This window comes from Schistocerca serialis, chromosome 4, assembly GCF_023864345.2.
Source record: "Schistocerca serialis cubense isolate TAMUIC-IGC-003099 chromosome 4, iqSchSeri2.2, whole genome shotgun sequence".
Lineage (NCBI taxonomy): Eukaryota > Metazoa > Arthropoda > Insecta > Orthoptera > Acrididae > Schistocerca > Schistocerca serialis.
The window spans coordinates 881,918,272-881,945,159 of record NC_064641.1 but is presented as its reverse complement, the minus strand read 5'-3'; the positions used below and the strand labels follow the sequence as shown (position 1 = coordinate 881,945,159).

The 26,888-nt window shown below is 44.5% G+C and overlaps 1 protein-coding gene across 1 annotated transcript in view; it reads left to right on the top strand.

The window, feature by feature from the left end:
• The window catches only part of LOC126475022 (UDP-glucosyltransferase 2-like), an 85,299-nt gene that overhangs the window by 32,607 nt on the left and 25,804 nt on the right, over positions 1-26,888 (top strand). Inside the window, exons 3-4 of the mRNA XM_050102562.1 lie at positions 8,313-8,500; positions 16,580-17,039. Coding sequence (XP_049958519.1) covers positions 8,313-8,500; positions 16,580-17,039 — 648 coding nt within the window. The remainder of the gene's footprint in view (positions 1-8,312; positions 8,501-16,579; positions 17,040-26,888) is intronic.

Below are 26,888 nucleotides of genomic sequence, written 5' to 3'. Positions count from 1 at the left end.
CAGTCAAAACTGACTGTACGCGATGATTCTAAACATTCCTTTTCACCCCACTGGGAGTCTGCTTTTGAAAGTTCTTTATAGCTTATCAAAAACTTTGTAGCCTATTTTGCTTGTTCTGTTCATTTCTTTTACTGTCCGTCCAGTCATTGTGTTCAGATGACCTAAATACAATCCATCGAGTGGTTCTGTGACCGTAGTATTTTTAAGTGTTGATTAAGTATTGTTTTAATCGTATTGCGGTAGATTTTAAGCCCTACTTTCAATTTTGATCTGTTATGTCCTTCTATCCATGGTAATTTCAGGTTCGGCTTAACATCGCCAACGGAGTGAGAAGCCAGGAAGCGTAGCGCTAATTTAGCTATACTTCTTCATTTTTATCATGTATATTTTCATTCCAAATAAAATACAGAGTGATCCAAAAAAATGTATCCACTGTTTAAAGGTCCATAACTTGCAAACTAATTGACGGAGTTGTCTCATTTTTGGTGAAAGTGTAGCTTAAAGTCCAACTTAATGATATCACTGTAGGTGTTCGAAATGGCCACCATTAACATCCACACACAGACGATGCCGTCGAACTGCAGCACGAACTACTGACTGCAACGTGTTCAGCTGGATATTTGCACGTGAATGTACGATGGATTCTCGAAGGTCATCCAATATGCGTGGCTTTGGTGGATAAACGACGTCCTTTAGTGTTCCCCACAGGTAAACGTCCAGTGGAGTTAGGTCATGGGAACGTGTGGATACTCCACAGCACCTCTACGGCCTATACATCTTCCTGGTAGAATTTTCGTCGAGATACGCCCTAACACGATTTTGGTAGTGGGCTGGGGCACCATCTTGTTGAAAGTAAACTCTTCCGTCTCAATAAAAGTCTCGGATAGCAGGTAAAATGGATGTCTGAAGCTTCTGAAGGTACACCTCACGGGTAACTGTGTCGTCAAAGAAGAATGGCCCAATCAAGTCCCGGTAAGACAACCCATTCAGTTGGAACTGTGCCTCATCAGACCACACAATCATCTCTGCAAATTCTTCATCGTTGCGCACCATGTTAGAAAACCTCTCGCAGTACTCCAGTCTGCGATCCGGGTCGTCCTCGTTCATTGCATGTAGCAATCGTGGGATGTAGCACTTCCAATTTGCCGTCTTCAAAATTCGCCGAGCACTTGAGCGACTCACTCCAGTTCCACGGGCACACTGTCTCACAGACCTCTGTGGTGAGCGAGTGAATTGTTGTAACACACGACGGGAGTTTAGCTGGACTTGTTACTGTTACAGGTCGTCTAGATCGTTGTTTGTGTGTATCTTTAACACAGCCTTCGGCTTCAAATTTGTATCGAATGCGACGAATCGTTAAACGTGTCGGTGGCTCTGTTTGATACTCATTTCCCCATTGCCGTTGAACCTCATTAATGTTTTCGTACTTAAAATACCACTTCAAAACTGACTTCCTTTCATCGAATGCAAGCAATGTGACAGCCATGTTGACTTGAGAAACTAGGTGCAACTAAGAACAAAACACTGACTATCTGGCGACTGTTTGCCAGTTATGGACTTTAAACAGTGGATACATTTTTTGGACCCCTCTGTATGTGTCCAATGCCTGGTAAGGTAACTTTAAATCTAATAAATGCTACACAGCTAATTTCTGAAACATTATCTAACGAACATAATAAACATTAGTCAGGACATCAGTAAACTACGTGACACCAGTTTTACAGCCTTACTCACGAACTAGAAAACCTTCCTCGTATACAAGTAAATAAGCTGTCATCTTGTGTTTTGTCTCCTTTCCCCATAAGACAATTGTTAACCAGCTGAACGGAGTATGCAGATCGTGTCAAGACTGTCAAACTGAGAAAGCTCTCCTGTCTCGATTCGACGCCAGGCCGTTCGCAGTCGGTTCCGCTCACCGCTGTCGCCGGGAACTACTTCCTGCCCTCTTGATCTAATACATTTTAAGATACAAAGGAATTACAAACATTGGCTGTGAGTGGGCAGTGATTGAAATCAATGAGGAAAGTTGAAAATTTGCGCTAGACCGGGATTCGAACACGTGTGTTCTGCCTACTAGGCAGATGCTCTGGCCACTAAGCCAACTGGGCACAGCGGTCACTGCAACGGCTCGGACTACCCTAGCACGCCTCCCACCAGATCCAAACTCTCAATTTGCCCTCACATTACTGTTGTAGTGCCCCTTGGCCATTATCCTCGTTACTCGTGGCATTTCGCCGATTCACGTAAGAGTTAGACCCTGGCGTGCATCTGCGCTGAAGAGATCAATGGCTGTCTCGACAGGTCAGAAGAAATTTGTGGGAAGGTCTTATGGGACAAACAGCTGAGGTCATCGGTCCCTAAGCTTACTCATTAAGGACAACACACACACACACACACACACACACACACACCCATGCCCGAGGGAGCACTCGAACCCCCGACGTGGGGAGTCGCACAGACCGTGACAAAACGCCTCAGACAGCCAGAAATAGTGGCGTAAGTTGAGTACATGAGACGAAAGGAAAACAACAGAAATAGAGAGGGACGAGAAAAGCAGAGTGTCGTGTTCGTACTGTAAGACCTTTAGTACACACACCGTCAGATTATTTGACTTGTCGCTCTAACAAAGTAGGCGAGTGTCAGCAATATGTCTCGTGGTCTTATCGTGACGTGTTTATCTTCTGCCGTTAGGTCAGACGATAGAAATGCCACTTGCACGCTTAGAGTAGCAGATTGACGGTGACCAACTTTAAACAGAACTTGATTAATTTGCACACACATTTATTAAAATAATAACAAGGATAACAATTACTTAACTTGGTTCTGGATTCTATTTACAATTGACAATCTGAAGTTCCTTTGGTATTGGTACGTTAATCTTATTCTCACATATATCTCTGATACTTGACAAAAGTGTCTATACATTTATCTTCATAACTATGTACAGGAATATGGTAATCTTATTAAGCGCAAACTGAAACTTGACTGTTGACTGGTACAGACAAATGTAGAACTCATACAGACTGGTACAAACTAATGCAGACTGGTGCAGACAAATGCAGACTGACTAATCGGAGGTCTGTACACTCGTTATAATACCTCGCGCGTTCATGTATCACTGCGCGAGTGTGATCCGCGAGGAGAAAACGTTCTACCTTAGCAGCAATCTCATTGGCTGCGTTACATATTAATACGCGAATCGGCGGAAGCTGAATTTGGTCCGTCTCTAAGACAGTGCCATCTCGTAGTGCTGAGATGGACGAGCGCTGCGCCTGCGCTGTTGTGCTTAGCGGGGCGCGCTCTAGTGGGAAAGTTGTGTACGCGCTGACTACGCGGAGCTATGTACACAACACACAGGCAGTTTGCAATGTGACACAGGTTCTGATTCTCTGTTCGTCAGAAGTAAAACAGCTCAGAGATGGAAGCTACGCTGATGATAAACGATAAAGCTCTAAAACTTAAGTTATAGCAAGGATTTTAAAGGCTATATTACGCGTTTTGTCAGCGTTCCTTTAAAATCCTTGCTACACTACTGACCATTAAAATTGCTACACCACGAAGATGACGTGCTACATACGCGAAATTTAACCGACTGGTGAAATGTTGTTGTGATACCTCGTGTAAGGAGGAGAAATGCGAACCATCACGTCTCCGACTTTGATAAAGGTCGGTTTGTAGCCTATCACGATTGCGGTTTATCGTGTCGCAACATTGCTGCTCGCATTGGTCGAGATCCAATGACTGTTATCAGAATATGACATCAGTGGGTACATGAGGGTAATATGGAACGCCGTGCTGGATCCCAACGGCATCGTATCACTAGCAGTCGAGATGACAGGCATCTTATCCGCATGGCTGTAACGGATCGTGCAGCCACATCTCGATCCCTGAGTGAACAGATGGGGACGTCTGCAAGACAACCACCATCTGAATGAACAGCTCGACGACGTTTGCAGCAGCATGGGCTATCAGCTCGAAGACCATGGCTGCGGTTACCCTGGACGCTGCATTACAAACAGGAGCGCCTGCGATGGTGTAGTCAACGACGAACCTGGGTGCACGAATGGCAAAACGTCATTTTTTCGGATGAATCCAGGTTTTGTTTACAGAATCATGATGGTCGCATTCGTGTTTGGTGACATCGCGGTGAACGCACATTAGGAGCGTGTATTCGTCATCGCCATACTGGCGTATCACCCGGCGTGATGGTATGCGGTGCCATTGGTTACACGTCTCGGTCACCTCTTGTTCGCATTGACGGCACTTTGAACAGTGGACATTACATTTCAGACGTGTTACGACCCGTGGCTCTACCGTTCTTTCGATCCCTGCGAAAACCTACATTTCAGCAGGATAATGCACGACCGCATGTTGCCGGTCCTGTACAGGCATTTCTGGATAGAGAAAATGTTCGACTGTTGCCCTGGCCAGCACATTCTCCAGATCTCTCACCAATTGCAAACGTCTGGTCAATGGTGGCCGAGCAACTGGGTCGTCACAATACGCCAGTCACTACTCTTGATGAACTGTGGTATCGTGTTGAAGCTGCATGGACAGCTGTACCTGTACACGCCATCCAAGTTCCGTTTGACTCAATACCCAGGCGTATCAAGGCCGATATTACGGCGAGAGGTGGTTGTTCTGGGCACTGATTTCTCAGGATCTATGCACCTAAACTGCGAGAAAATGTAATCATATGACAGTTCTAGTATAATATATTTGTCCAATGAATACCCGTTTATCATCTGCATTTCTTCTTGGTGTAGCAGTTTTAATGGCCAGTAGTGTATAACATAAGCCTAAGATTTAGAGCTTTCTGTTTCATCAGCTGCGTAGCTTCCGTCTCTAAGCTGTTTTGTTTCTGTCCAACAGGAAACCAGTCCCTCTGTCAATTCTCTATACTCATTCCTTCTGTACTGCTGCTACACATTCGTGTCAGTATTCACATTTTCCAAAAATGCAATGAGGAATAATCCTAAAACAATGTTAATAAAGCTGTCGTTTCAAAAATTCCATGCATCATTATTATTATTACTGCTATTACTTTTGATTCAGCGAACTAAGTTCAACGTGCCGATTTCAGTACCTCATTCGTTGTAGTATTCTTTTATTGCAGTACAGTTTCGGCTGTCCACTATGTTTTTTCTGTCTTGTGACCACTTCACTTCAATTGTTTTCACTCTTTTTCCTTGTCAACACTTTTCCCTACAAAGTTCTTTGTCAGTTGTATCTTCAACTTTTATATTATATTTTCATTTATATTTTATTTTCTAAATACTTTTTTACATAGAAGATTCCACTTGTTGTTAACTTCTTATCGCAAACTTTGAATATCTCAAACGTAACATTCACTCTGCAACGTAGTCTGCAATGATACAACAGTTTCTGGCAGATGAAAACTATTTGCCAGATCAAGAATCGAGTTCGGGACCTTTCCCCTTCGCAGGCAAGTTCTCTCTTCGTGAACAAGTGCTCTACCGACTGAGCTACTCAAGCGTCCTCGCAGCTGTTTTTCCACCGGTTCCCTGTCTCTTATGTTTTAAATTTCGCAATAGCTCTCCTGTGAAAATTGCATGACTAACTCTCCTGAAAGAAAGGTTGAAGTTTGGAAGTTAGGCGGCGAGGTACTGGCGGAAGTAATGCTGTGAGGACGGGAACTCAGTCGTGCTTGGATAGTTCAGTCGGTAATGCAATTGCCCACTAAATACAAATGTCCGGATTTCGAGTCTCGCTTTGGGACACAGTTTTAATCTGGCAACAAAATTCATTTGAAAACCTTTTTGGTCACTCTACCGTTTTGCATTCGCTGTAAATGTTAAAAAATACCAGCATCCTTTTTCTCACTGCTTCTGATATGTTTTCAATATTTAGACAAATTTCGTTATTACTACGTAATTGACAACCTTCCATAGTTTTTCGTCGGCCTAATAATTTCCTAATGATTCGCATTTCTGGTATTTCTAGTTTATCTAAATTTACAGTTCAATCCTAGGCATTCACTTGCATATAGACATTCTGGCTTCGTTACTGTACTGTAACGCCTTATTTTTGATTTTTTTGGCAGGTATCTCCTGTTGTAAAACCCTATAGTTATATTATATTCCCTTCCAGTTTCATGTATCCATTCCTTTACTGCAGCTTATTACAAACCATTTTCTTGGGTTATCTCCTAAATGCGTTTACATTGCTTAACCTTGTCAGTTTGGCCAATATCTGTTTTTCGAAATATCGGTGCATTCTTAATGTTTGCAAAAATTTCTCTGTCTCTGCAGAATTTCTTGAGTCGGTCCTACTTACTGTTTTACAGCAAATGTCGCATTTTCAGAAAGTATAGCATAGCCATCAGCAAATGCGAGGCAATTTATTCCGTTTCTTCTTTGCAACCTTACTGGTAGAAACTTATGTTTATTCAGTTTTTCATTTAAAACCCTCACTGTTTTTTAACATAGTTAAAATGGCGATAAGTCCTCATATTGCCATGCACCTGTGTGTATTTCGACGGGCTGAGAAATTTTTCTCAGAAGTTTCACATTATCTAATGTGTTTATAAACCTTTCACGAATTAAAATTGATAATTCATACTTTACGCCAAAATCTCGAATTTTTTGTCTATAGTTTGTCTTTCAAGAGAATCAAAGGTCTTTATGAAACCTACAGACATACATCTTTCGAGTTCAGTAATCTGTGGCGAAAGATTCACTTCAAATTAAATATGTTTACAGAAAATGATCTGCCCTTCCCCAGACCAAGGTGATAGTCACTTAAATAGCTGTCCAGTGTTGCTTCTGTTCTGTTTAGTAAGACCGTGGAAAATATTTTGTATGCAACTGGTAGAAAAGAAATTCCTCTGTAGTTGTCAAGTCTTGTGTTTTGCCCTTATTCTGTGGTGGATGTATCAAGGGTACCTTTCACCCTGTTGGAACTTTTTCCGTTTCCCAGATTTCGCCGGAGATTACGTTTAGCTCATTTCTTATTTTGGAAGAGACCATTTCAAAAGTTCCGCTGTAGTAGACTCGTCTTTGCTAGCTTTATTGTTCTTTGAGGTCTTAATTGATTCTTCAGTTTCTTTGATAGAGATAAATCTTCTACTAAATTATCATGAGCTTCTGGACATTAAGAACATGATCAAAATATTTTTTAAATAGTCGCATTTTTCAGTGTTGCTTAAGCTGAGTTTTCCGTTTTCATTTACGAAACACACACTAGGTGTTTATTATTATTACTGTTATTATTATTATTATTGTTATTATTAGGTATTGCTGATTTACTACTGTTTTTCTGGTCTTCAGTCTCCACGCCATCTATCCTATCAACATCTCTTCATCTCTGCATAAATTCTCCAATCGATGTTCATTTTAACTTGCCTTGTGTTGCCAAACTGAAAATGTGTGTTGTCAACCAACCCCTTGTTATACGCAACGTCTGCCATAAATTTATTACTTCTACAATTAGATTCAATACTCCTCATTAGTTAGTCGATCTTCCTATCTCACGTTCAAAATTCTTCTGAAGTCCAAGATTTCATAAGCCTCTGTTTTCTTCTTGTCTGAATAGTTTATGTTCTAGTTTTCAGTTTCGCGCAAGGCTACTCTCCTAGCAAGTACCTTTAGAAAAGACTTTCCAAGAATTAAATTTATATTTCATGTGAATAATCCGCCCTTTTTCAGGACTGATTTTCTTGCTGTTGCCAGTCTGCATTTATATCCTTTCTACTTCGCCCATCATCAGTTATTTTGAAGCTGAAGTAGCAGAACTCACCTATCGCTTATAGTGTCTCATCTCCACGTCTGATATACTCAGCTTCGTCTCATTTAATTCGGCTGCATTCCATTACCATTGTTTTACTTTTGTTGATGTTCGTCTCATAACCTGTATTCACGACACGACTACGAGGTGGAACCCAAAATTTTCGGGACTGGTGACGTCTAATGGTCAACTCCGTATTACACAGTGATTTCTGGAGGCTTTTGATCTTATAGCGGATAGTGACAGATGGTGTCAGCCCATAGTGTCGGACTGTTAGTCATCATCTTGTTGCATACATATTACCAATGAGTAATGTAACGAAAAGGTTCCTGGGTTAGAAGACTGAACAAATCAGTCATCTTAACCAGTTTTATTATTTTCAGTGGGAAACTGCTGACAATCAATTTTCTCCGGGAAACTGGACCGTTCGGCTGCGAACCTCAGACAGCACAGGGCCCGTTTCGTGTACTACATGTGTCACATGGATAACCTGCCTTCGAATAATTTCTTTTTTGAAGCACTCAGTGATCGTCAATTTTTATTTTGTCCAACTTTCTGGTTCACAGAAGCCTGTGAAGAACTTGACCGAGGTGGACATATCGCCAGCGTACAGGTACCTCCGGAAGTCCTTCGACTGGATGGAGATGGCATCGCACGAGTGGGACCCCGTGGAGATGGTGTGGAGCATGGAGGACATGTCGGCCCCCATCTGCGAAGACGGCCTCAACAGTCCAGAGATGGTCGACTTCATGAAGTACGTGCACCACTGCGAATCACTTTCTCCCAGCAATCTGTTGCTTCAGCACCACAGAGTGGGAATTTCTGTGGAGTGAGCAGAGCGTACTGCGGACGAGCCTGCGTCAAACAGGAAATCTCACGTTACTTCAGTATAACGACCGTTGTCAACATTACGTGAAAAGGCTAAATTTTTCATATTATACGGATTTGCCTCGTTTGTTATTAACAGCAATGGTGTTGAATTTTTGGTTCTACGAATGCAGATGGTCCTCAAAGCAGGTTAACTAACTTTCGATGGTACCAGTTTCCAGGTACCACACACGTCTAATTGCCGTTATGACATTAGTAAGAAGCATTTCAAGTATCGACTGAGGTTGAGAGGCATTTAATGAAGGCATAAAATTGTTGGGATAATTTATGTGAGTGTATTGCCATGTATTTAGGAGACAAGTGCTGGTTACCGAGCGAGGTGGCACAGTGGTTAGCACACTGGACTCGCATTCGGGAGGACGACTGTTAAATCCCGCGTCCGGCCATCCTGATTTAGGTTTTCCGTGATTTCCCTAAATCGCTCCAGGCAAATACCGGGATGATTCCTTTGAAAGGGCACGGCCGACTTCCTTCCCCGTCCTTCCCTAATCCGATGAGACCGATGACCTCGCTGTTTTGTCTCTTCCCCCAAACAACCCAACCCAACCCAACAAGTTCAAAATGGCTCTGAGCACTATGGGACTTAACTTCTCAGGCCATCAGTCCCCTAGAACTTAGAACTACTTAAACTTAACTCACCTAAGGACTTCACATTCGTCCATGTCCGAGGCAGGATTCTAACCTGCGACCGTAGCGTTCTCGCGGTTCCAGACTGTAGCGCCTAGAATCGCACGGCCACTCTGGCTGGCCAACCCAAAAAGTACTGGATAAATAGTGTAGAACGAGAGTGAACTATCGGTCAGTCCGTTGAATATCAACATTTTGAGCAATTTTCACCTATGTGAAAGATTTGTGCGTTACAATGTCGGTACTCCGTATAATGCAGGTCTCCAAACCATTGTGTCATTTAGAATGAATATGTGAAGTTAATATTTTAGTTTCCATTAGGATAAACGAAGATTAAATATACGATACCAGAGTATGGGAACAGAAGAATTACGTCGTTAGAGGTATTTCAAACGATTTGCTATCAGTATCGTACCTCTAAATGCGATGTTTCTCCGGACACGTTCATTTTAATGAGACGGGATGCCATTACACAATTCCGCCATAGCATATTCATTAAGAGAGCGTGGTGTCTGTACCTGTTTTTCTTATAGCAAAAAACGGACAGGTACATCTGAACTATGACACTTGCTGTAAATAAGCGAAATGTCTTTGCACTTATCTACGAGGGTTGGAACTTAAATAGAGGCAACTATTTATTCACAACCGATACAAAATGGTTCAAATGGCTCTGAGCACTATGGAACTCAACTTCTAAGGTCATCAGTCCCCTAGAACTTAGAACTACTTAAACCTAACTAACCTAAGGACAGCACACACATCCATGCCCGAGGCAGGATTCGAACCTGCGACCGTGGCGGTCGCGCTGTTCCAGACTGTAGCGCCTAGAGCCGCTCGGCCACCCTGGCCGGCACCGATACAAAACAGTTACATGTTTGCCTCTCTTACTGTCCTTCAAAGTAGTCACCAGCGTCGTGTAGAACCCGTTGCCAACGATTTGGAAGGCGTAGTATACCGTTAGCAGAGCCTGTTCTGTTGATGGTGCGAATGGAGCGGTCTAAAGTTATGGTGATTCTCGTGTACGACTGTGATGGTGTTATCCTAACGCATTACGTTCCTACACGGCAGACCGTCAATGCACAGTATTACTGTTCGTTTTTGGGTCATCACCTGCGACCATCTTTGCGAAAGAAGCGTCGACACTTTCTGCGCAACCCAGCCATCATTTTGCACTACAATGCGCGGGCGCATACAGTGCAAGCGATGGCTGCTCAGTTCTGTCGCTAGGACTGGGAAGTACTGTACCATCCAGCATACTCCCCGGACTTAAGTCCTCGTGACTTTGATTTGATTCCGAAGATGAAGGAACCACTTCGAGGCATTCGCTTCAGAACTGTTCCAGAGGTTCGACAGCCAGTAGACAGCTCCAACGGGTTATGCACAACACTGGTGACTACTTTGAAGGACAGTAACTGGCCTAAACATGTAACTCTTTTGTATCGATTGTAAATAAATAAGTTCCAATCCTCGTATTTAAAGCTGTAACGTAAGTAAACTATTAAGTTGTCTGCGAAACGCATGTCAAAATCCATATTACTTTTGAGTGGGATCAGTCGGTACTAGTGATCTGATGACGTCCAAAGCCTGCTGCACGTTTGTGGACAGAAGTTGTGAGGTTCCTTTAGGGAACAACGTACGCGGGCGCGCTGAAAATAAATCCATCCGAATTTCTATGTGAAATCTCTTTAAGATTTTTAAATGAAATATGCTTTATACATAGCTTTCGTAGATGTAGAGAAAGCCTTTGATAATGTTAAATGGGATAAGATGTGTGAGGTACTCAAAAAAGTAGGAATAGACCATAAAGATAGAAAAATGATATGGAACCTGTACAAAAACGAGACAGCAGTTATCCGTGGACGGACAAAACAAGAAGAGGTGCAGATACGGAAAGGTGTCCGACAAGGTTGCGCACTATCCCCTGTTACCTTTAACGTATACATTGAAGAGGCGCTGAAAAAAGTAAGGGAAAATTCACAGACAGGTGTAGTAATTCATGGCCAACGAATAGATATGATAAGATATGCCGATGATATAGATGTCCTGGCTGAAAGTGAAGAAGATCTTGTAGTCCTACTGAATAGAATGGATAAATTTATGGGTGAAGAATATAATATGAGAATTAATAAAGCAAAAACAAAAGTAATGGCATGCGACAAAGAAGATCAACTGAAAGTCCAAGTTCATGTAGGCAATGAACTGCTTGAACAAGTTGATAAATTTACTTATCTGGGCAGTAATATTACCAGGGATGGAAGGAGCAAGGCAGAAGTGAGAAGTAGAATAGCTCAAGCAAAGGCTGCTTTTAACAAGAAGAAAAACATATTAACATCTAAGAGCATCAGCCTTGAAACCAGGAAAAGATTTTTGAAATCATATGTGTGGAGTGTGGCATGCTATGGGTGTGAAACATGGACTCTCGGGGCAGAGGAACAGCAGAAGCTAAATTCTTTTGAAATGTGGTGCTATAGACGCATGCTCAAAATAAAATGGATCGACAAGGCCACAAACGAAGTGGTTCTGGAAAGAGCAGGTGAGAAGAGAAGCTTCTGGAGTTTCATTGTTAAAAGAAGAGTTCAATTTACAGGCCATCTATTAAGACATAAAGGACTCCTGAACACAATCATAGAGGGATATGTCGAGGGAAAAAGACCAAGAGGAAGACCACGACTGAGGTACATGGATCAAATCGTGAAAGATGTGGGATGTGACACCTATAAAGAAATGAAGAGAAAAGCTGAAAGACGCACAGAATGGAGACAAGCTGCCATTGTAGCTGTTGCAAACCAATCCTTGGATTGACCACTACAGAAGAAGATGCCTTATTAACATTCTACATCTTTATTGTTGATATCTACCCTGTCAACGAACACATTTCTCCCAACGAGATACATAATTTGTAATTGGTGTGATGAATGGCAGCTGCCTCTAAATGTGGAAAAGGGTAAGTCTATGAGGATGAGGAGGAAGAAAAAAAACAGTTACGTTAGGTTATAGTATTACTAGTGTCCTGTTTCACACAGTCAAGTCGTTCAAATATGTGGGCGTAACGCTGCAAAGCGATCTGAAATGGAACGAACGTGTGTGAACTGTGGTAGGGGAGGCGAACGATCGACTTCGGTTTATAGGGAGAATTTTAGCCAAAAGTGGTTCGAAGATAAAGGAGATCGCATATAGGACGCTGGTGCGACCTATTCTTTAGTACTGCTCGAGTGTTTGGGATCCGTAGCAGGATAGAAAGAAGACATCGTAACAATTCAGAGGCGGGCTGCTAGATTTGTTACCGGTAGGTTCGGACAACACGTAACTATTACGGAGATGCCTCAGGAACTCAAATCGGAATCCCTAAAGGGAAGGCGACGTTCTTTTCGAGAAACACTACTGGGAAAATATAGAGTACCGGCATTTGGAGCTGACTGTGAAACGATTCTATTACAGCCAACATTCAATCCCAGTAAGTACCACGAAAATAATATTAGAGATTTACGAAGGCGTATAGAGAGTCGTTTTGCCTTGCTCTGTTTGCGAGTGGAACAGGAAAGGAAATGACTCCTAGTGGCACAGGGAACCCTCGGCCACGCACCGTACCGTGGCTCGCGGAGTGTCTATATAGATGTAACTGTAGATGTAGACTGATTTTTGATTCTTCGTTGTAGAATGTTTGACTTTATTCATGGAGCCACAACTTCACGCCTGCTGCATTGCCTCGTTACTATCAGAGCAAAGTCACCGAAGGTGTCCTTTCATTTATGGAAACAGATGGAAGTCGGATGGGGCCAAGTCCGACGATGATCGATGACAGTGACCTCGAAGGCATCGTATTGTTGCAGAAGTCGCAGAGGTCGTGTGAGGCGTCGTATTATCTTGCTGAAGCAGAGAGTACTCCATGTGTCGATGATGAGAAACTTGATTATTGCAAGCTGTTTATTACGCACAAACATACACTGAAGCACCAAAGAAAGTGGTATAGGCATGCGTATTAAAATACAGAGATAGGTAAACAGGCGGAATATGGCGCTGCGGTCGGCAACGCCTATATAAGACAAGTGTCTGGCGCATTATTAAATGGGTTACTGCTGCTACAATGGCAGGTTATCAAGATTTAAGTGATTTTGCACGTGATGTTATAGTCGGCGCACGAGCGATGGGACACACCATCTCCGAGGTAGCGATGAAGTGGGGATTTCCCAGTACTATAATTTCAGGAGTGTACCGTGAATATCAGGAATCGGGTAAAACATCAAATCCCCAACATCGCTGCGACCGGAGAAAGATCCTGCAAGAACGGGACCAACGACGACTGAAGAGAATCGTTTAACGTCACAGAAGTGCATACCTTCCGCAAACTGCTGCAGATTTTAATGCGGGGCCATCAACAAGTGTCAGCGCGCGAACCCTTCAACGAAACATCATCGATATGGGCTTTCAGAGCCGTCATCCCCCTCGTGTAGCCTTGATGATTGCACGACATAAAGGTTTACGCTTCGCCTGGGCCCGTCACCACTGAATGACCCGACTGAAGACCTTCTCCTCCGAATATTTTTTTCCTCCCTCACCATCACCTGTGCCACTATCTATATCTGCCCTGCAGCTCCTCTCCCAATCGACTTCATTTCCCATGTTGAGCATACCTTCTCCACCTATGTGATCGCTGCTGACGTCAACATCCACAGCAGTGACCCTGCCACCATTCGGCAGTGGCATCAGTTCCTTACCACCCTCCATGGTGACCTTGTTCCTCTCCTAGAGCACAACCGTCCCGAAAGTAACTCCACCCCCTATGATACCCTCGCTTCCCCCAACCTCCTTGGTCTCATCGCCGTTGGCGTCCTCGATCCTGTTTGTAGTGACCATCTCCCTGTCCTTCTCTGACTGGGATGCCTTGGAGCGTGCTGTTTAGAAGAGATCTCCACCCTCTCGTACTCTTTCAGATTTATGGACGGCCCTACAGGATTCATAGTGTCAGTTTCCTACAGCACTACTAGGACTATTGATGACTGGAAACATGTTGCTTGGTTGGACGAGTCTCGTTTGAAATTGTATCAGTGGATGGATGTGCACGGGTATAGAGACAACCTCACGAATCGATGGGTCCTGCATGTCAGCAGGAGACTGTTCAAGATGTCGGAGGCTCTGTATGGTGTGGGGCACATGCAGTGGGAGTGGCATGGGACCTGAGATACATCTAGATACGACTCTTGACAGGTGACACGTACGTAAGTATCCAGTCTGATCACCTGCATCCCTTGATGTCTATTGTGCATTCCGACGGACTTAAGCAATTCGAACAGGACAATGCGACACCCCACACGTCCAGAATTGCTACAGAGTGACTCTAGGAACACTCTCCTGAGTTTAAACACTTCCGATGACCACCAAACTCCCCAGACATGAACATTATTGAGCATATCTGGGATGCCTTGCAACGTGCTCTTTAGAAAAGATCTCCACCCCCTCGTACTCTTACGGATTTATGGACAGACCTACAGGATTCTTGGTGTCAGTTCCCTCCACCACTACTTCAGACATTCACTGAGTTCATGCCATGTCGTGCTGTGGCACTTCCAAATGCTCGCGGGGCCTCTACACCACATTAGGCGGGTGTACTACACTACTGGCCATTAAAATTGCTACACCACGAAGATGCTCGTTACACACGCGAAATTTAACTGATAGGAAGAAGATGCTGTGATTTGCAAATTATTAGATTTCAGAGTATTCACACAAGGTTGGCGCCGGTGGCGACACCTACAAAGTGCTGACATGAGGAAAGTTTCCAGCCGATTTCTCATACACAAACAGTAGTTGACCGGCGTTGCCTGGTGAAACGTTGTTGTGATGCCTCGTGTAAGGAGGAGAAATGCGTACCATCGCGTTACCGACTTTGATAAAGGTCGGATTGTAGCCTATCGCGATTACGGTTTATCGTATCGCGACATTGCTGCTCGCGTTGCACCAGATCTAATGACTGGTAGCAGAATATGGAATCGGTGGGTTCAGGAGGATAATACGCCGTGGTGGATCCCAACGGCCTCGTATCACTAGCAGTCGAGGTGACAGGCATCTTATCGCCATGGCTGTAACAGATCGTGCAGCCACGTCTCGATCTCTTAGTCAACAGATGGAGACTTTTGCTAAATAAGAACCATCTGCACGAACAGTTCGACGAAGTTTGCAGGAGCAGGGACTATCAGCTCGGAGACCATGGCTGAAGTTAACCTTGACGGTGCATCACAGACAGGAGCGCCTGCGATGGTGTACTCAACGACGAACCTGGGTGCACGAATGGCACAACGTCATTTTTTCGGATGGATCCATGTTCTGTTTACAGCATCATGATGGTCGCATCCGTGTTTGGCGACATCACGCTGAATGCACATTGGAAGCATGTGTTCGTCATCGCCATACTGGCGTATCACCCGGCGTGATGGTATGGGGTGCCATTGGTTACACGTCTCGGTCACCTCTTGTTCGCATTGACGGCACTTTGAACAGTGGACGTTACTTTTTAGATGTGTTACAACCCGTGGCTCTACCCTTCATTCGATCCCTGTGAAACCCTACATTTAAGCGGGATAATGCACGACCGCATGTTGCCGGTCCTGTACGGGCCTTTCTGGATACAGAAAATGTTCGACTATGCCCTGGCCAACAGATTTTCCAGATCTCTCACCAATTGAAAGCGTCTGGTCAATGGTGGAAGCGGCAACTGGCTCGTCACAATACGCCAGTCACTACTCTTGATGAACTGTGGTATCGTGTTGAAGCTGCATGGGCAGCTGTACCTGTACACGCCATCCAAGCTCTGACTCGATGCCCAGGCGTATCAAGGCCGTTATTACTGCCAGAGGTGGTTTTTCTTTGTACTGATTTCTCAGGATCTATGCAGCCAAATTGCGTGAAAATGTAATCACATGTCAGTTCCAGTATAATATATCTGTCCAATGAATATCCGTTTATCATCTGCATTTCTTCTTGGTGTAGCAATTTTAATGGCCAGTAGTGTAGTTTCTTTGGCTTTTCGCTGTAGTTACGTTACATACTGCCATGTTACACGCTACAATTCGGAGCCCTCTAGCGTCAGAGGGTTGCAACTTGCGTCAGTAAAGAGGGAAAGTGAACTGAGCAAAATGTATGGCATGTAATATCCAACCACTATTGGGAATAGAATAAAAATTCGGAATATTACTCTTCAGCACGCCCTCGAATGTTGGCGATAAAATTCCTGCTCTGCGCCTCTGAATGCTCACTCGACATACATTCCTGCTCTTCAGTACTGAAAACACGTAAATATTTACTCACGTGCATGCTGTTCCAGGTCGCCGCCCAAGTTCGACCTGTACATCATGGAGAGGTCACTGGTGCCGTGCTTCTACGGCGTGGCTCAGGCTGTGGGCTCTCCACCGATGGTTGGCATCGTGACACTCGGAGCCTACCCTTACACCCACTGGACGCACGGAAACCCGGACAACCCAGCCTACTCTCCATGGTGGATCCACGCTTACTCGGACCACCTGTCGTTTTGGCAGAGACTCTACAGCTCTTATGTGTGGCTCTACTTTATTCTGGTGTGGTTCAATGTGGCGTTACCGAAACACGACGCAATACTGAAGAATTACTTTGGTGCTGGAGTGCCATCAATCTACGAACTCGAGAGAAATTTCAGTCTCATGTTCAGCACCAACCATTTCACCGAAAGCTACCCCCGACCGAACCTTCCCAATTTCGTGGAACTCACTGGCCTACACATCCAGCCGGATACTAGTCCTCTTCCCAAGGTACAGCTTATGTATTAGTACCTATAATTTGTAATCTATAGTTGTAAGTAATCTGACCATGTCTTATTTTGTTATTGAACAGTGTTGTCTAGGTAGTCCAGCTTGAGAACCATGAAGTGTTCTGAACGAGTTGAGGGATAAATTTGTAGAGAGAGTATTGTAACAACTTCTGTGCTTTATACCATCTTGCAAGCACGGTGGATAAAATATTCATCACCTCCAAGAGACATCACTCCTTTAGCTTTGATAAGAGCTCCAGTTCTTCGAGATAGTCCGCAAGTTTCTTCTGGTATGCCAATTACACCTGAAGCCGCTCATTGATGATTCGATGCTGTAGAAAATTCCGGGAATATATGTTGCTACTTGCTGTCAAATGATTACAGTTTCAGGAGAAATAGCTTCACAAATTGAGCAAGTTAATAACATGTTGGTCCATCTGCGGCCCTTATGGGAGCAGTTATTCAGTCAGGTATTGATTGACAGATGATGATGATGATGATGATTGGTTTGTGGGGCGCTCAACTGCGCAGTCATCAGCGCCCGTACAAAGTCCCAAATTTTTCGCAATCCAGTTTTTACACAGTCCAATCCAGCCACTATCACGAATGATGATGATGGCGAGGACAACACAAACACCCAGTCCCCAGGCAGAGAAAGTCCCCAACCCGGCCGGGAATCGAACCCGGGACCCTGTGATCCAGAAGCAGCAACGCTAACCATTAGACCACGAGCCGTGGGCTTGATTGACACAGTGGTTGTATGTCTTGCTGAGGGAGATCGTGCCAAATTCCGTTCAACTGTCGCGTGCGGGCGGGCATTGTCTTGCTGAAATGTAACCCCAGTATGGCTTGCCACGAAGTGCAACAAAACGGAGTGTAGCAAAACGTTGACGAACTGCTGTGCTATAAGGATGCCGCAGATAACAACCAAAGGGGTGTGCTGTGAAAAGAAATGACACCACAGACCGTCACTCCTGATTTTCGGGCCGCAAGGAGGGCTACAGTCCAGTTGATACCCCACCACAGTCCAGGGCGTTTTCGGCCTGGAATCCCATTAAATGGAGTAGAATTGTCTTTAAGTGGTGTCAGGCAGCAGTAACCGACCCTGACAGACGCAGCAACAGGGAAGTAACTGCTATTGTGTCATTTACGAGTTCCTAACCAGGACCGAATTTAATTGTATCATCTGTGTGCTTTAATAGTTTAGTTTCTTGAGTTTCTGCGTGTAATTTTAAAATCTAATAGCCACAGTTCTCGCGTTTTCGTTTGCGTCAGAAAGTAAACCGATTTTGTGACATACTACAAGTTCCTTATCAGGGGCGAATTGTTTAGTTTCACGAGTGCTTCGGTAATTAGGTTTTCGAATATCTGCGTTTTACTAGACACAGTTCGTGCTTTTCCGTGAGTGTCCAAAGTAGAGTTGCGCAGCACGTGCCGATAGTCCGTTTACCTGCATAGTTTAGTTTTCCACGGTCTTTACTATGGACATGGACTGCGATTGTTGTGTGCTGATGCGTGCCGAGTTGGTGACACTTCGCTCTCAGCTTCAGGCTGTGGTGGCTTCGGTTACACAGCTTGAGACTGCAGTCGGTGGGCACCACTGTTGTGGGCCGGCCGTGGGGATCCGACGGACGTCCAGCACGTCCGAGTCCTCCTATCGGTTCTCACCGATGGCCAACCCAGTTACTTCTCGCACTGACCCCTCACCTGTGGTCGAGTGGGAAGTCGCCTCGGGGCGAAGCAGGCGGCGAGAGACTTCCTAGGGGGCCGCACGTAAGGCCTCCCCGGTTTGTCTGAGAAACAGGTTCCAGGTGCTGTCTGTGGCTGACACTGTCGCTGAGCCGAGTTCTGTCGCCTGTCCTGTTTCAGAGGAAAACTCTCAGCCTGCAAGATCCGGCAGTTGCAGAGGGTGGGATTGTTGGTAGTTGGGAGCTCCAACGTTAGGCGCGTTATGGGGCCCCTTAGCGACTTAGCTGACAAGAAGTGTAAGAAAACCAACGTGCAGTCCGTGTGCATACCGGGTGGAATCATTCCAGATGTGGAAAGGGCCATCCAGGATGCCATGAAGAGCACAGGGTGCAGCCAACTGCAGGTGGTTGCTCATGTTAGTACCAATGATGTGTGTCACTTTGGATCAGAAGAGATTCTCTCTGGTTTCGAGCCGCTAACAGAAGTGGTAAAGGCTGCCAGTCTTTCTTGCAAGATGAAAACAGAGTTGACCATTTGCAGCACAGTCGACATGACCGATTGCGGACCCCTGGTACAGAGCCGAGTGGAGGGTCTGTCAGAGGTTCAGACGGTTCTGCGACCGTGTAGGCTGCAGATTCCTCGACTTGCGCCAAAGGGTGGTTTGGTTTCATGTCCCACTGGGTAGGTCAGGTGTCCACTATACGCAGTAGGTGGCTTACGGGTAGCAGGGGCTGTGTGGCGTGGACTGGGAGGTTTTTTAGGTTAGAGAGTCTCGGGAAAACACAAGAAGGGCTTCAGTCACAAAGGGTGCAGGAAGAACACAGGCGAACGTAGATACAGGAGCCATCGGTATAACAGTTGTAAATTGTCGTAGCTGTGTTGGGAAAATACCACAGCTCCAAGCGCCAATAGAAAGCACTGATGCTCAAATCGTTATAGGCACTGAAAGCTGGCTAAAGCCGGACATAAGCTCAGCCGAAATTTTTGTGAAGAACCTAACGGTGTTCCGAAAGTACAGGCTAAACACGATTGGCGGTGGCGTGTTTGTTGCTGTCAGAAGTAGTTTCTCTTGTCGCGAAATTGAAGTAGATACTTCCTCTGAGTTAGTATGGGCAGAGGTCATTGTTGGCAACTGGAGTAAAATAATAACTGGATCCTTTTACCGACCTCCCAATTCAGATGATAGAGTTGCTGAAAAGTTCAGAGAAAATTTGAGTTTGATTTCAAACACATAACCGACTCAAACGATAATAGTTGGTGGTGACTTTAATTTACCCTCGATATGTTGGCAAAAATACATGTTTAATTCCGGAGGTACGCATAAAATATCATCCGAAATTGTGGTAAACGCATTCTCTGAAAATTATTTCTAGCAGTTAGTTCATGAGGCCACGCGAGTAGTAAACGGTTGTGAAAACACACTTGACCTCTCAGCAACAAATAATCGTGACTAAATAACGAGCATCAAAACAGATTCAGAAATTAGTGAACACCGAGTAGTCGTAGCGAAATTGAATATTGTAATCCCCAAATCCTCCAAAAAATAAAAGAAAAATATACCTGTTCAAAAAAGCAGATGAAACTTCACTTGACTCCTTGCTAAGAGAAAATCTCCACTCATTCGAAATTAATAATATAAGTGTAGACCAGGTGTGGCTTGATTTCTAAGAAATAGTATCGGCAGCAATTGAGAGATTTATACCAAATAAATTAACAAACGACGGAGCTGATCCTCCTTGGTACACAAAAAGGGTTAGAAGACTGCTGCAGAAACAACGAAACAAACATGCGAAATTTAAACAGACGCAAAATCTCCAAGATTGGCAATCTTTTAGAGAAGCTCGAAATTTAGCTCGGACTTCAACTGGAGATGCCTATAACAGTTTCCACAACGAAACTTTGTATCGAACCTGGCAGAAAATCCAAAGAGATTCTGGTCGTATGTGAAGTATGTTAACGGCAAGAAACAGTCAATGCCTTCCCTGCGTGATAGCAGTGAAGACACTATCGAAGACAGTGCTGCCAAAGCAGAATTACTAAACACAGCCTTCCGAAATGCGTTCACAAAAGAAGACGAAGTAAATATTCAAGAATTCGAATCGAGAACAGCTGCCAACATGAATAACGTAGAACTAAATATCTTCGGAGTACTGAAGCAACTTGAATCACTTAATGAAAGCAAGTCTTCTGGTCCAGACTGTATTTCCTTTCGGAGTATGCACTAGCTCCATACTTAACAATCATATACAACCGTTCGCTCGACGAAAGATCCGTATCCAAAGACCTGAAAGTTGCGCAGGTCAGACCAATATTCAAGAAAGGTAGTAGGAGTAATCCACTAAATTACAGGCGCATATCGTTAACGTCGATATGTAGCAGGATTTTGGAACATATATTGTGTTCGAAAATTATGAATTATCTCGAAGAAAACAGTCTATTGACACACACTCAACATGGGTTTAGAAAACATCGTTCCTGTGAAACACAACTAGCTCTTTATTCACATGAGGTGCTGAGTGCTATTAACAAGGGATTTCACATCGATTCCGTATTTCTGGATTTCCGGAGGCTTTTGACACGGTACAACACAAACGGCTCGTAATGAAATTGCGTGCTTATGGAATATCGTCTCAGTTATGTGACTGGATTTGTGATTTCCTCTCAGAGAGGTCACAGTTCGTGGTAATTGACGGGAAGTCATCGAGTAAAACAGAAGTGATTTCTGGCGTTCCTCAAGGTAGTGCTATAGGCCCTTTGCTGTTCCTTATCTATATAAACGATTTTGGGGGCAATCTGAGCAGCCGTCTTCGTTTGTTTGCAGATGACGCTGTCGTTTATCGACTAATAAAGTCATCAGAAGATCAAAACAAACTGCAAAACGATTTAGAAGAAATATTGAAATGGTGCGAAAAGTGGCAGTTGACCTTAAATAACGAAAAGTGTGAGGTCATCCACATGAGTGCTAAAAGAAACGCGTTAAACTTTGTTTACACTATAAATCAGTCTAATCTAAAAGCCGTAAATTCAACTATATACCTAGGTATTACAGTTACAAACAACTTAAATTGGAAGGAACACTTAGAAAATGTTGTGGGGAAGGCTAACCACAGACTGCGTTTTATTGGCAAGACACTTCGAAAATGTAACAGACCTACTAAGGAGACTGCCTACACTACGCTTGTCCGTCCTCTTTTAGAATACTGCTGCGCGGTGTGGGGTTCTTACCAGATAGGACTGACGGAGTACATCGAAAAAGTTGAAAGAAAGGCAGCACGTTTTGTATTATCGCGAAATATGGGAGAGAGTGTCATAGAAATGATACAGGATTTGGGCTGGAAATCATTGAAAGAAAGGCGTTTTTCGTTACGACGGAATCTTCTCACGAAATTGCAATCACCAGCTTTCTCCTCCGAATTCGAAAATATTTTGTTGACACCGACCTACATAGGGAGGAACGATCACCACGATAAATGAAGGGAAATCAGAACTCGTACGGAAAGATATAGGTGTTCATTCTATACTGGCGCTATAGGAGATTTAAATAATAGAGAATTGTGAAGGTGGTTCGATGAACCGTCTGCCAGGCACTTGATTGTTATTTCCAGAGTATCCATGTAGATGTAGATGAAGTGATGAGTCACGCTTCGAACTAAGCCCCAGCGACCAGCTGAGACGTGTCTGGAGACATCCTGGACAGTTTTGGGGTACCAGTCTGAGTATCGCTTGTCATACCGCCAAACAACCAGGAGTGATGATCTGGGGTACGAGTTATTTTCACAGCAGGACCCTTTGGTTGTCATCCGCAGCATACTGCAGAGCCGTACTTCGCCGATATTCTACACCCAATTTTGTTGCCTTCATGGAAAACGATCTTGGGCTTACATTTCAACAAGACGATGCCCTCCCACGCAGGGCGAGAGTTTCCACTGATGGCCAGCAAGGTCAGCGTATTTCTCCCCAATTGAGGACGTTTGGAGCATTATGGGCAGCGCCCTCCAACCAGCTCAAAGTTTTGTTTTAATAATCTAACGTGCCAGTTGGACACTCTTTGCTCAGAGGGCCAACCAACAACTCTATCAAACACTGCCAAGCTGAATAATCGCTTGCAGAAGTGGGCCATTGCGATATTGACTTGCTCCATTTGTGAAGCTCTTTCTCTTGAACAAATCACCAAATTTTTCTGAAATTGTAATCAGTTGTTTTTCGATACATGTAAGTCACGTTTACCGACTCCCATCCCATTTGGATAATTCCTTCGTGGTGCGTCTGTTTTTCTTTGTCCTACAGCGTGATCGCATTTTCTGTTAAATAATGATGGGGCGATACGACGGGCCTGTAGAGGTTCGGTAAAGTCCCTGAGTGTTCGTCAAAAGAGAACGTTAGCTAGCAGTTATTGTGAACGTGGCTATGGTCATCTTGTGAGACAGGAGTGACAACAGCATAGTGTCGATGAAATAAAAAAAGAAAAGTGAGGAACTTGGTCACTTAGAATATTTATATAACCTGAATGAATGAGCCCAACTCGTGGTTGGAAAAACACCCCTAAAACATCACGGAACCGCCTCCGGCCTTAACCATGCGTGTTGAACGCCTCAATGGGCCGTCGGTGCACTGCACGCCTTATATCGTTTCAAAAGAGGCAAAAATGTGGGTAGTGTGATCACACAACATCCCTCTAGCTAGCTTCTGTCCAGATTCCGTGGTGTTTGGCCAACTGACAATGTGCGTCTCCGTCTACCACTGTGGTCAATAGCCTTTTACGAGGTATCCGACTCTAGATGTTCATAGCATTCAGAACCCTATCGGGTTCAAACAGATTGTCACTGAAATGAAAAATAAATTTAGCCTTCTGAAGACCGTGGCCACCTGCTGCAAGTCTGAACCCACTCTGATGACTTGCACGTCGATGAGTATGAAATTATGAGGAAGATTACACAGACACACACACCCACACACTCAGTCCTGAGTGAGAAAATCTCCAACCCAGCTGGGAATTGAACCCAGGGAGCTATGATCGAAAGTTAAGAATGGACCACGAGCCTCTAACATACTGTAATATGCGAGGCATGACACTCGTTTCTGGCCCCCCTAGGTAGGATCGTTTTAATACCTCTATTTATTTGCCGAGTTACAGGGGTTCGAGTGTTCCACGTTTTTTTCTAGACATGTTGCAAAATGGTTCAAATGGCTCTGACCACTATGGGACTCAACATCTGAGGTCATCAGTCCCCTAGAACTTAGAACTACTTAAACCTAACTAACCTAAGGACATCACACACATCCATGCCCGAGGCAGGATTCGAACCTGCGACCGTAGCGGTCGCGCGGTTCCAGACTGAAGCGCCTTTAACCGAGACATGTTGCATAATCCGCAATGATGCGTCAACAAGTCTGGGACATTCATTCACAGTATAATCGTGGGCATGTCCAGACATGATGGCTTCTTTATGCCGTTCTTTTAAGTCGACCTATCTTAACGCTCTAGTTTCATACACCCGACTTTCACATACAGTGAGGTGACAAAAGACATGGGACACCGATACACACGTATTGAGATGGCGCTAATATTGCGCACACAAAGTGTAAAGGGGCAGTGCGTTGGCAGAGCTGTTATTTGTAGTCAGGTGTTCGTATGAACAGGCTTCCACGTGGTTATATCGCGCGACGGCAATTAACAGACTTTGAACGCGGAATGGTAGTTGGAGCTAGATGCATGGGACATTCTATTATGGAAATCGTTAGGTAATTCAATATTCCGGGATCGACAGTGTCAAAAGTGTGCCGAGAATACCAATTTTCAAGTCCGCCTGCTTAGCTGGGTGGCAACGTGCTTGCCTCCCATGCAAGCGGGCCTGGGTACGATTCCCGGTTAGGTTGGAGTTTTTCTCCACTCATGGACTGGGTGCTGTGTTGTCCTCCTCATCATTTCACCCTCATCACCAGCACGCAAGTCGCCCAGTGTGGCGTCGAATGAAATAAAACTTGCACTTGGTGGCCGAACTTCCCCGAATGGGGCCTCCCGGCCAAAGGTGCCATACACTCATTTCATTTTTACCAAATTTCAAGAGTTATCTCTCATCGCGGACAACGCAGTGGCTGACGGCCTTCATATCTTTTTTGGTCGTCGGTCTACTGACTGGTTTGATGCGGCCCGCCACGAATTCCTCTCCTGTGCTAACCTCTTCATCTCAGAGTAGCACTTGCAACCTACGTCCTCAATTATTTGCTTGATGTATTCCAATCTCTGTCTTCCTCTACAGTTTTTGCCCTCTACAGCTCCCTCTAGTACCATGGAAGTCATTCCCTCATGTCTTAGCAGATGTCCTATCATCCTGTCCCTTCTCCTTATCAGTGTTTTCCACATATTCCTTTCCTCTCCGATTCTGCGTATAACCTCCTCATTCCTTACCTTATCAGTCCACCTAATTTTCAACATTCGTCTATAGCACCGCATCTCAAATGCTTCGATTCTCTTCTGTTCCGGCTTTCCCACAGTCCATGTTTCACTACCATACAATGCTGTACTCCAGACGTACATCCTCATAAAATTTCTTCCTCAAATTAAGGCCGGTATTTGATATTAGTAGACTTCTCTTGGCCAGAAATGCCTTCTTTGCCATAGCGAGTCTGCTTTTGATGTTCTCCTTGCTCCGTCCGTCATTGGTTATTTTACTGCCTAGGTAGCAGAATTCCTTAACTTTATTGACTTCGTGACCATCAGTCCTGATGTTAAGTTTCCCGCTGTTCTCATTTCTACTACTTCTCATTACCTTCGTCTTTCTCCGATTTACTCTCAGACCATACTGTGTACTCATTAGACTGTTCATTCCGTTCAGCAGATGATTTAATTCTTCTTCACTTTCACTCAGGATAGCAATGTCATCAGCGAATCGTATCATTGATATCCTTTCACCTTGTATTTTAATTCCACTCCTGAACCTTTCTTGTATTTCCATCATTGCTTCCTCGATGTACAGGTTGAAGAGTAGGGGCGAAAGGCTACAGCCTTGTCTTACACCCTTCTTAATACGAGCACTTCGTTCTTGATCGTCCACTCTTATTATTCCCTCTTGGTTGTTGTACATATCGTACATGACTCGTCTCTCGCTATAGCTTACCCCTACTTTTTTCAGAATCTCGAACATCTTGCACCATTTTATACTGTCGAACGCTTTTTCCAGGTCGACAAATCCTATGAAAGTGTCTTGATTTTTCTTTAGCCTTGCTTCCATTATTAGCCGTAACGTCAGAATTGCCTCTCTCGTCCCTTTACTTTTCCTAAAGCCAAACTGATCGTCGCCTAGCGCATTCTCAATTTTCTTTTCCATTCTTCTGTATATTATTCTTGTAAGCAGCTTCGATGCATTTAACGACCGAAAACAGCACCGTTTGCGTAGCTTCGTCAGTGCTAACAGACAAACAACTCCGCGTGAAATAACCGCAGAAATCAATGTGGGACGGTTAGTGAATTAGGACAGTGTGGCGAAATAAGGCGTTAATAGGCTACGGCAGCAGACGGCCGACGCGGGATCCTTTGCTAACAGCACGACATCGCCTGCAGCGCCTCTCGTGGGCTCGTGTCCATATTCGTTGGACCGCAGACTGCTTGAAAACGGTCCTCTCGTTAGATGAGTGCCGATTTCAGTTGGTAAGAACTGGTGGTAGGGTTCGAGTGTGGCGCATGCCCACAAAGCCGTGGACCCAAGTTGTCAACAAGGCACTGTGCGAGCTGCTGGTGATTTCATAATGGTGTGGGCTGTGTTTACGTTGTATGTACTGGGTCCTCTAGCCCTACTGAACCAATCACTGACTGGAAGTGGTTATCTTCGACTACTTGGAGACCATTTTGCAGTCATTCATGGACTTCTAGTTCCCAAATATGCCACTAGGCTGCAGTTGTTCGTGATTAGTTTTAAGAAAATTCTGGCCAGTTCAAGCGAATGATCAGGTCACGCCCATCGCCTGACATGAATCCCATCTAACATTTTTGGGACATAATCAAGAGGTCAGTTCGCGCACAAAATCCGGCACCGGCCACATTTTTCGTAGTTATGGTCGGCTACAGAGGCAGCATGGATCAATGTTTCTGCAGGGGACGGCCAACTAGCTGTTGAGTCCATGCCACCTCAAGTTGTTGCACTGCAGTGGGCGGACGAGGTCT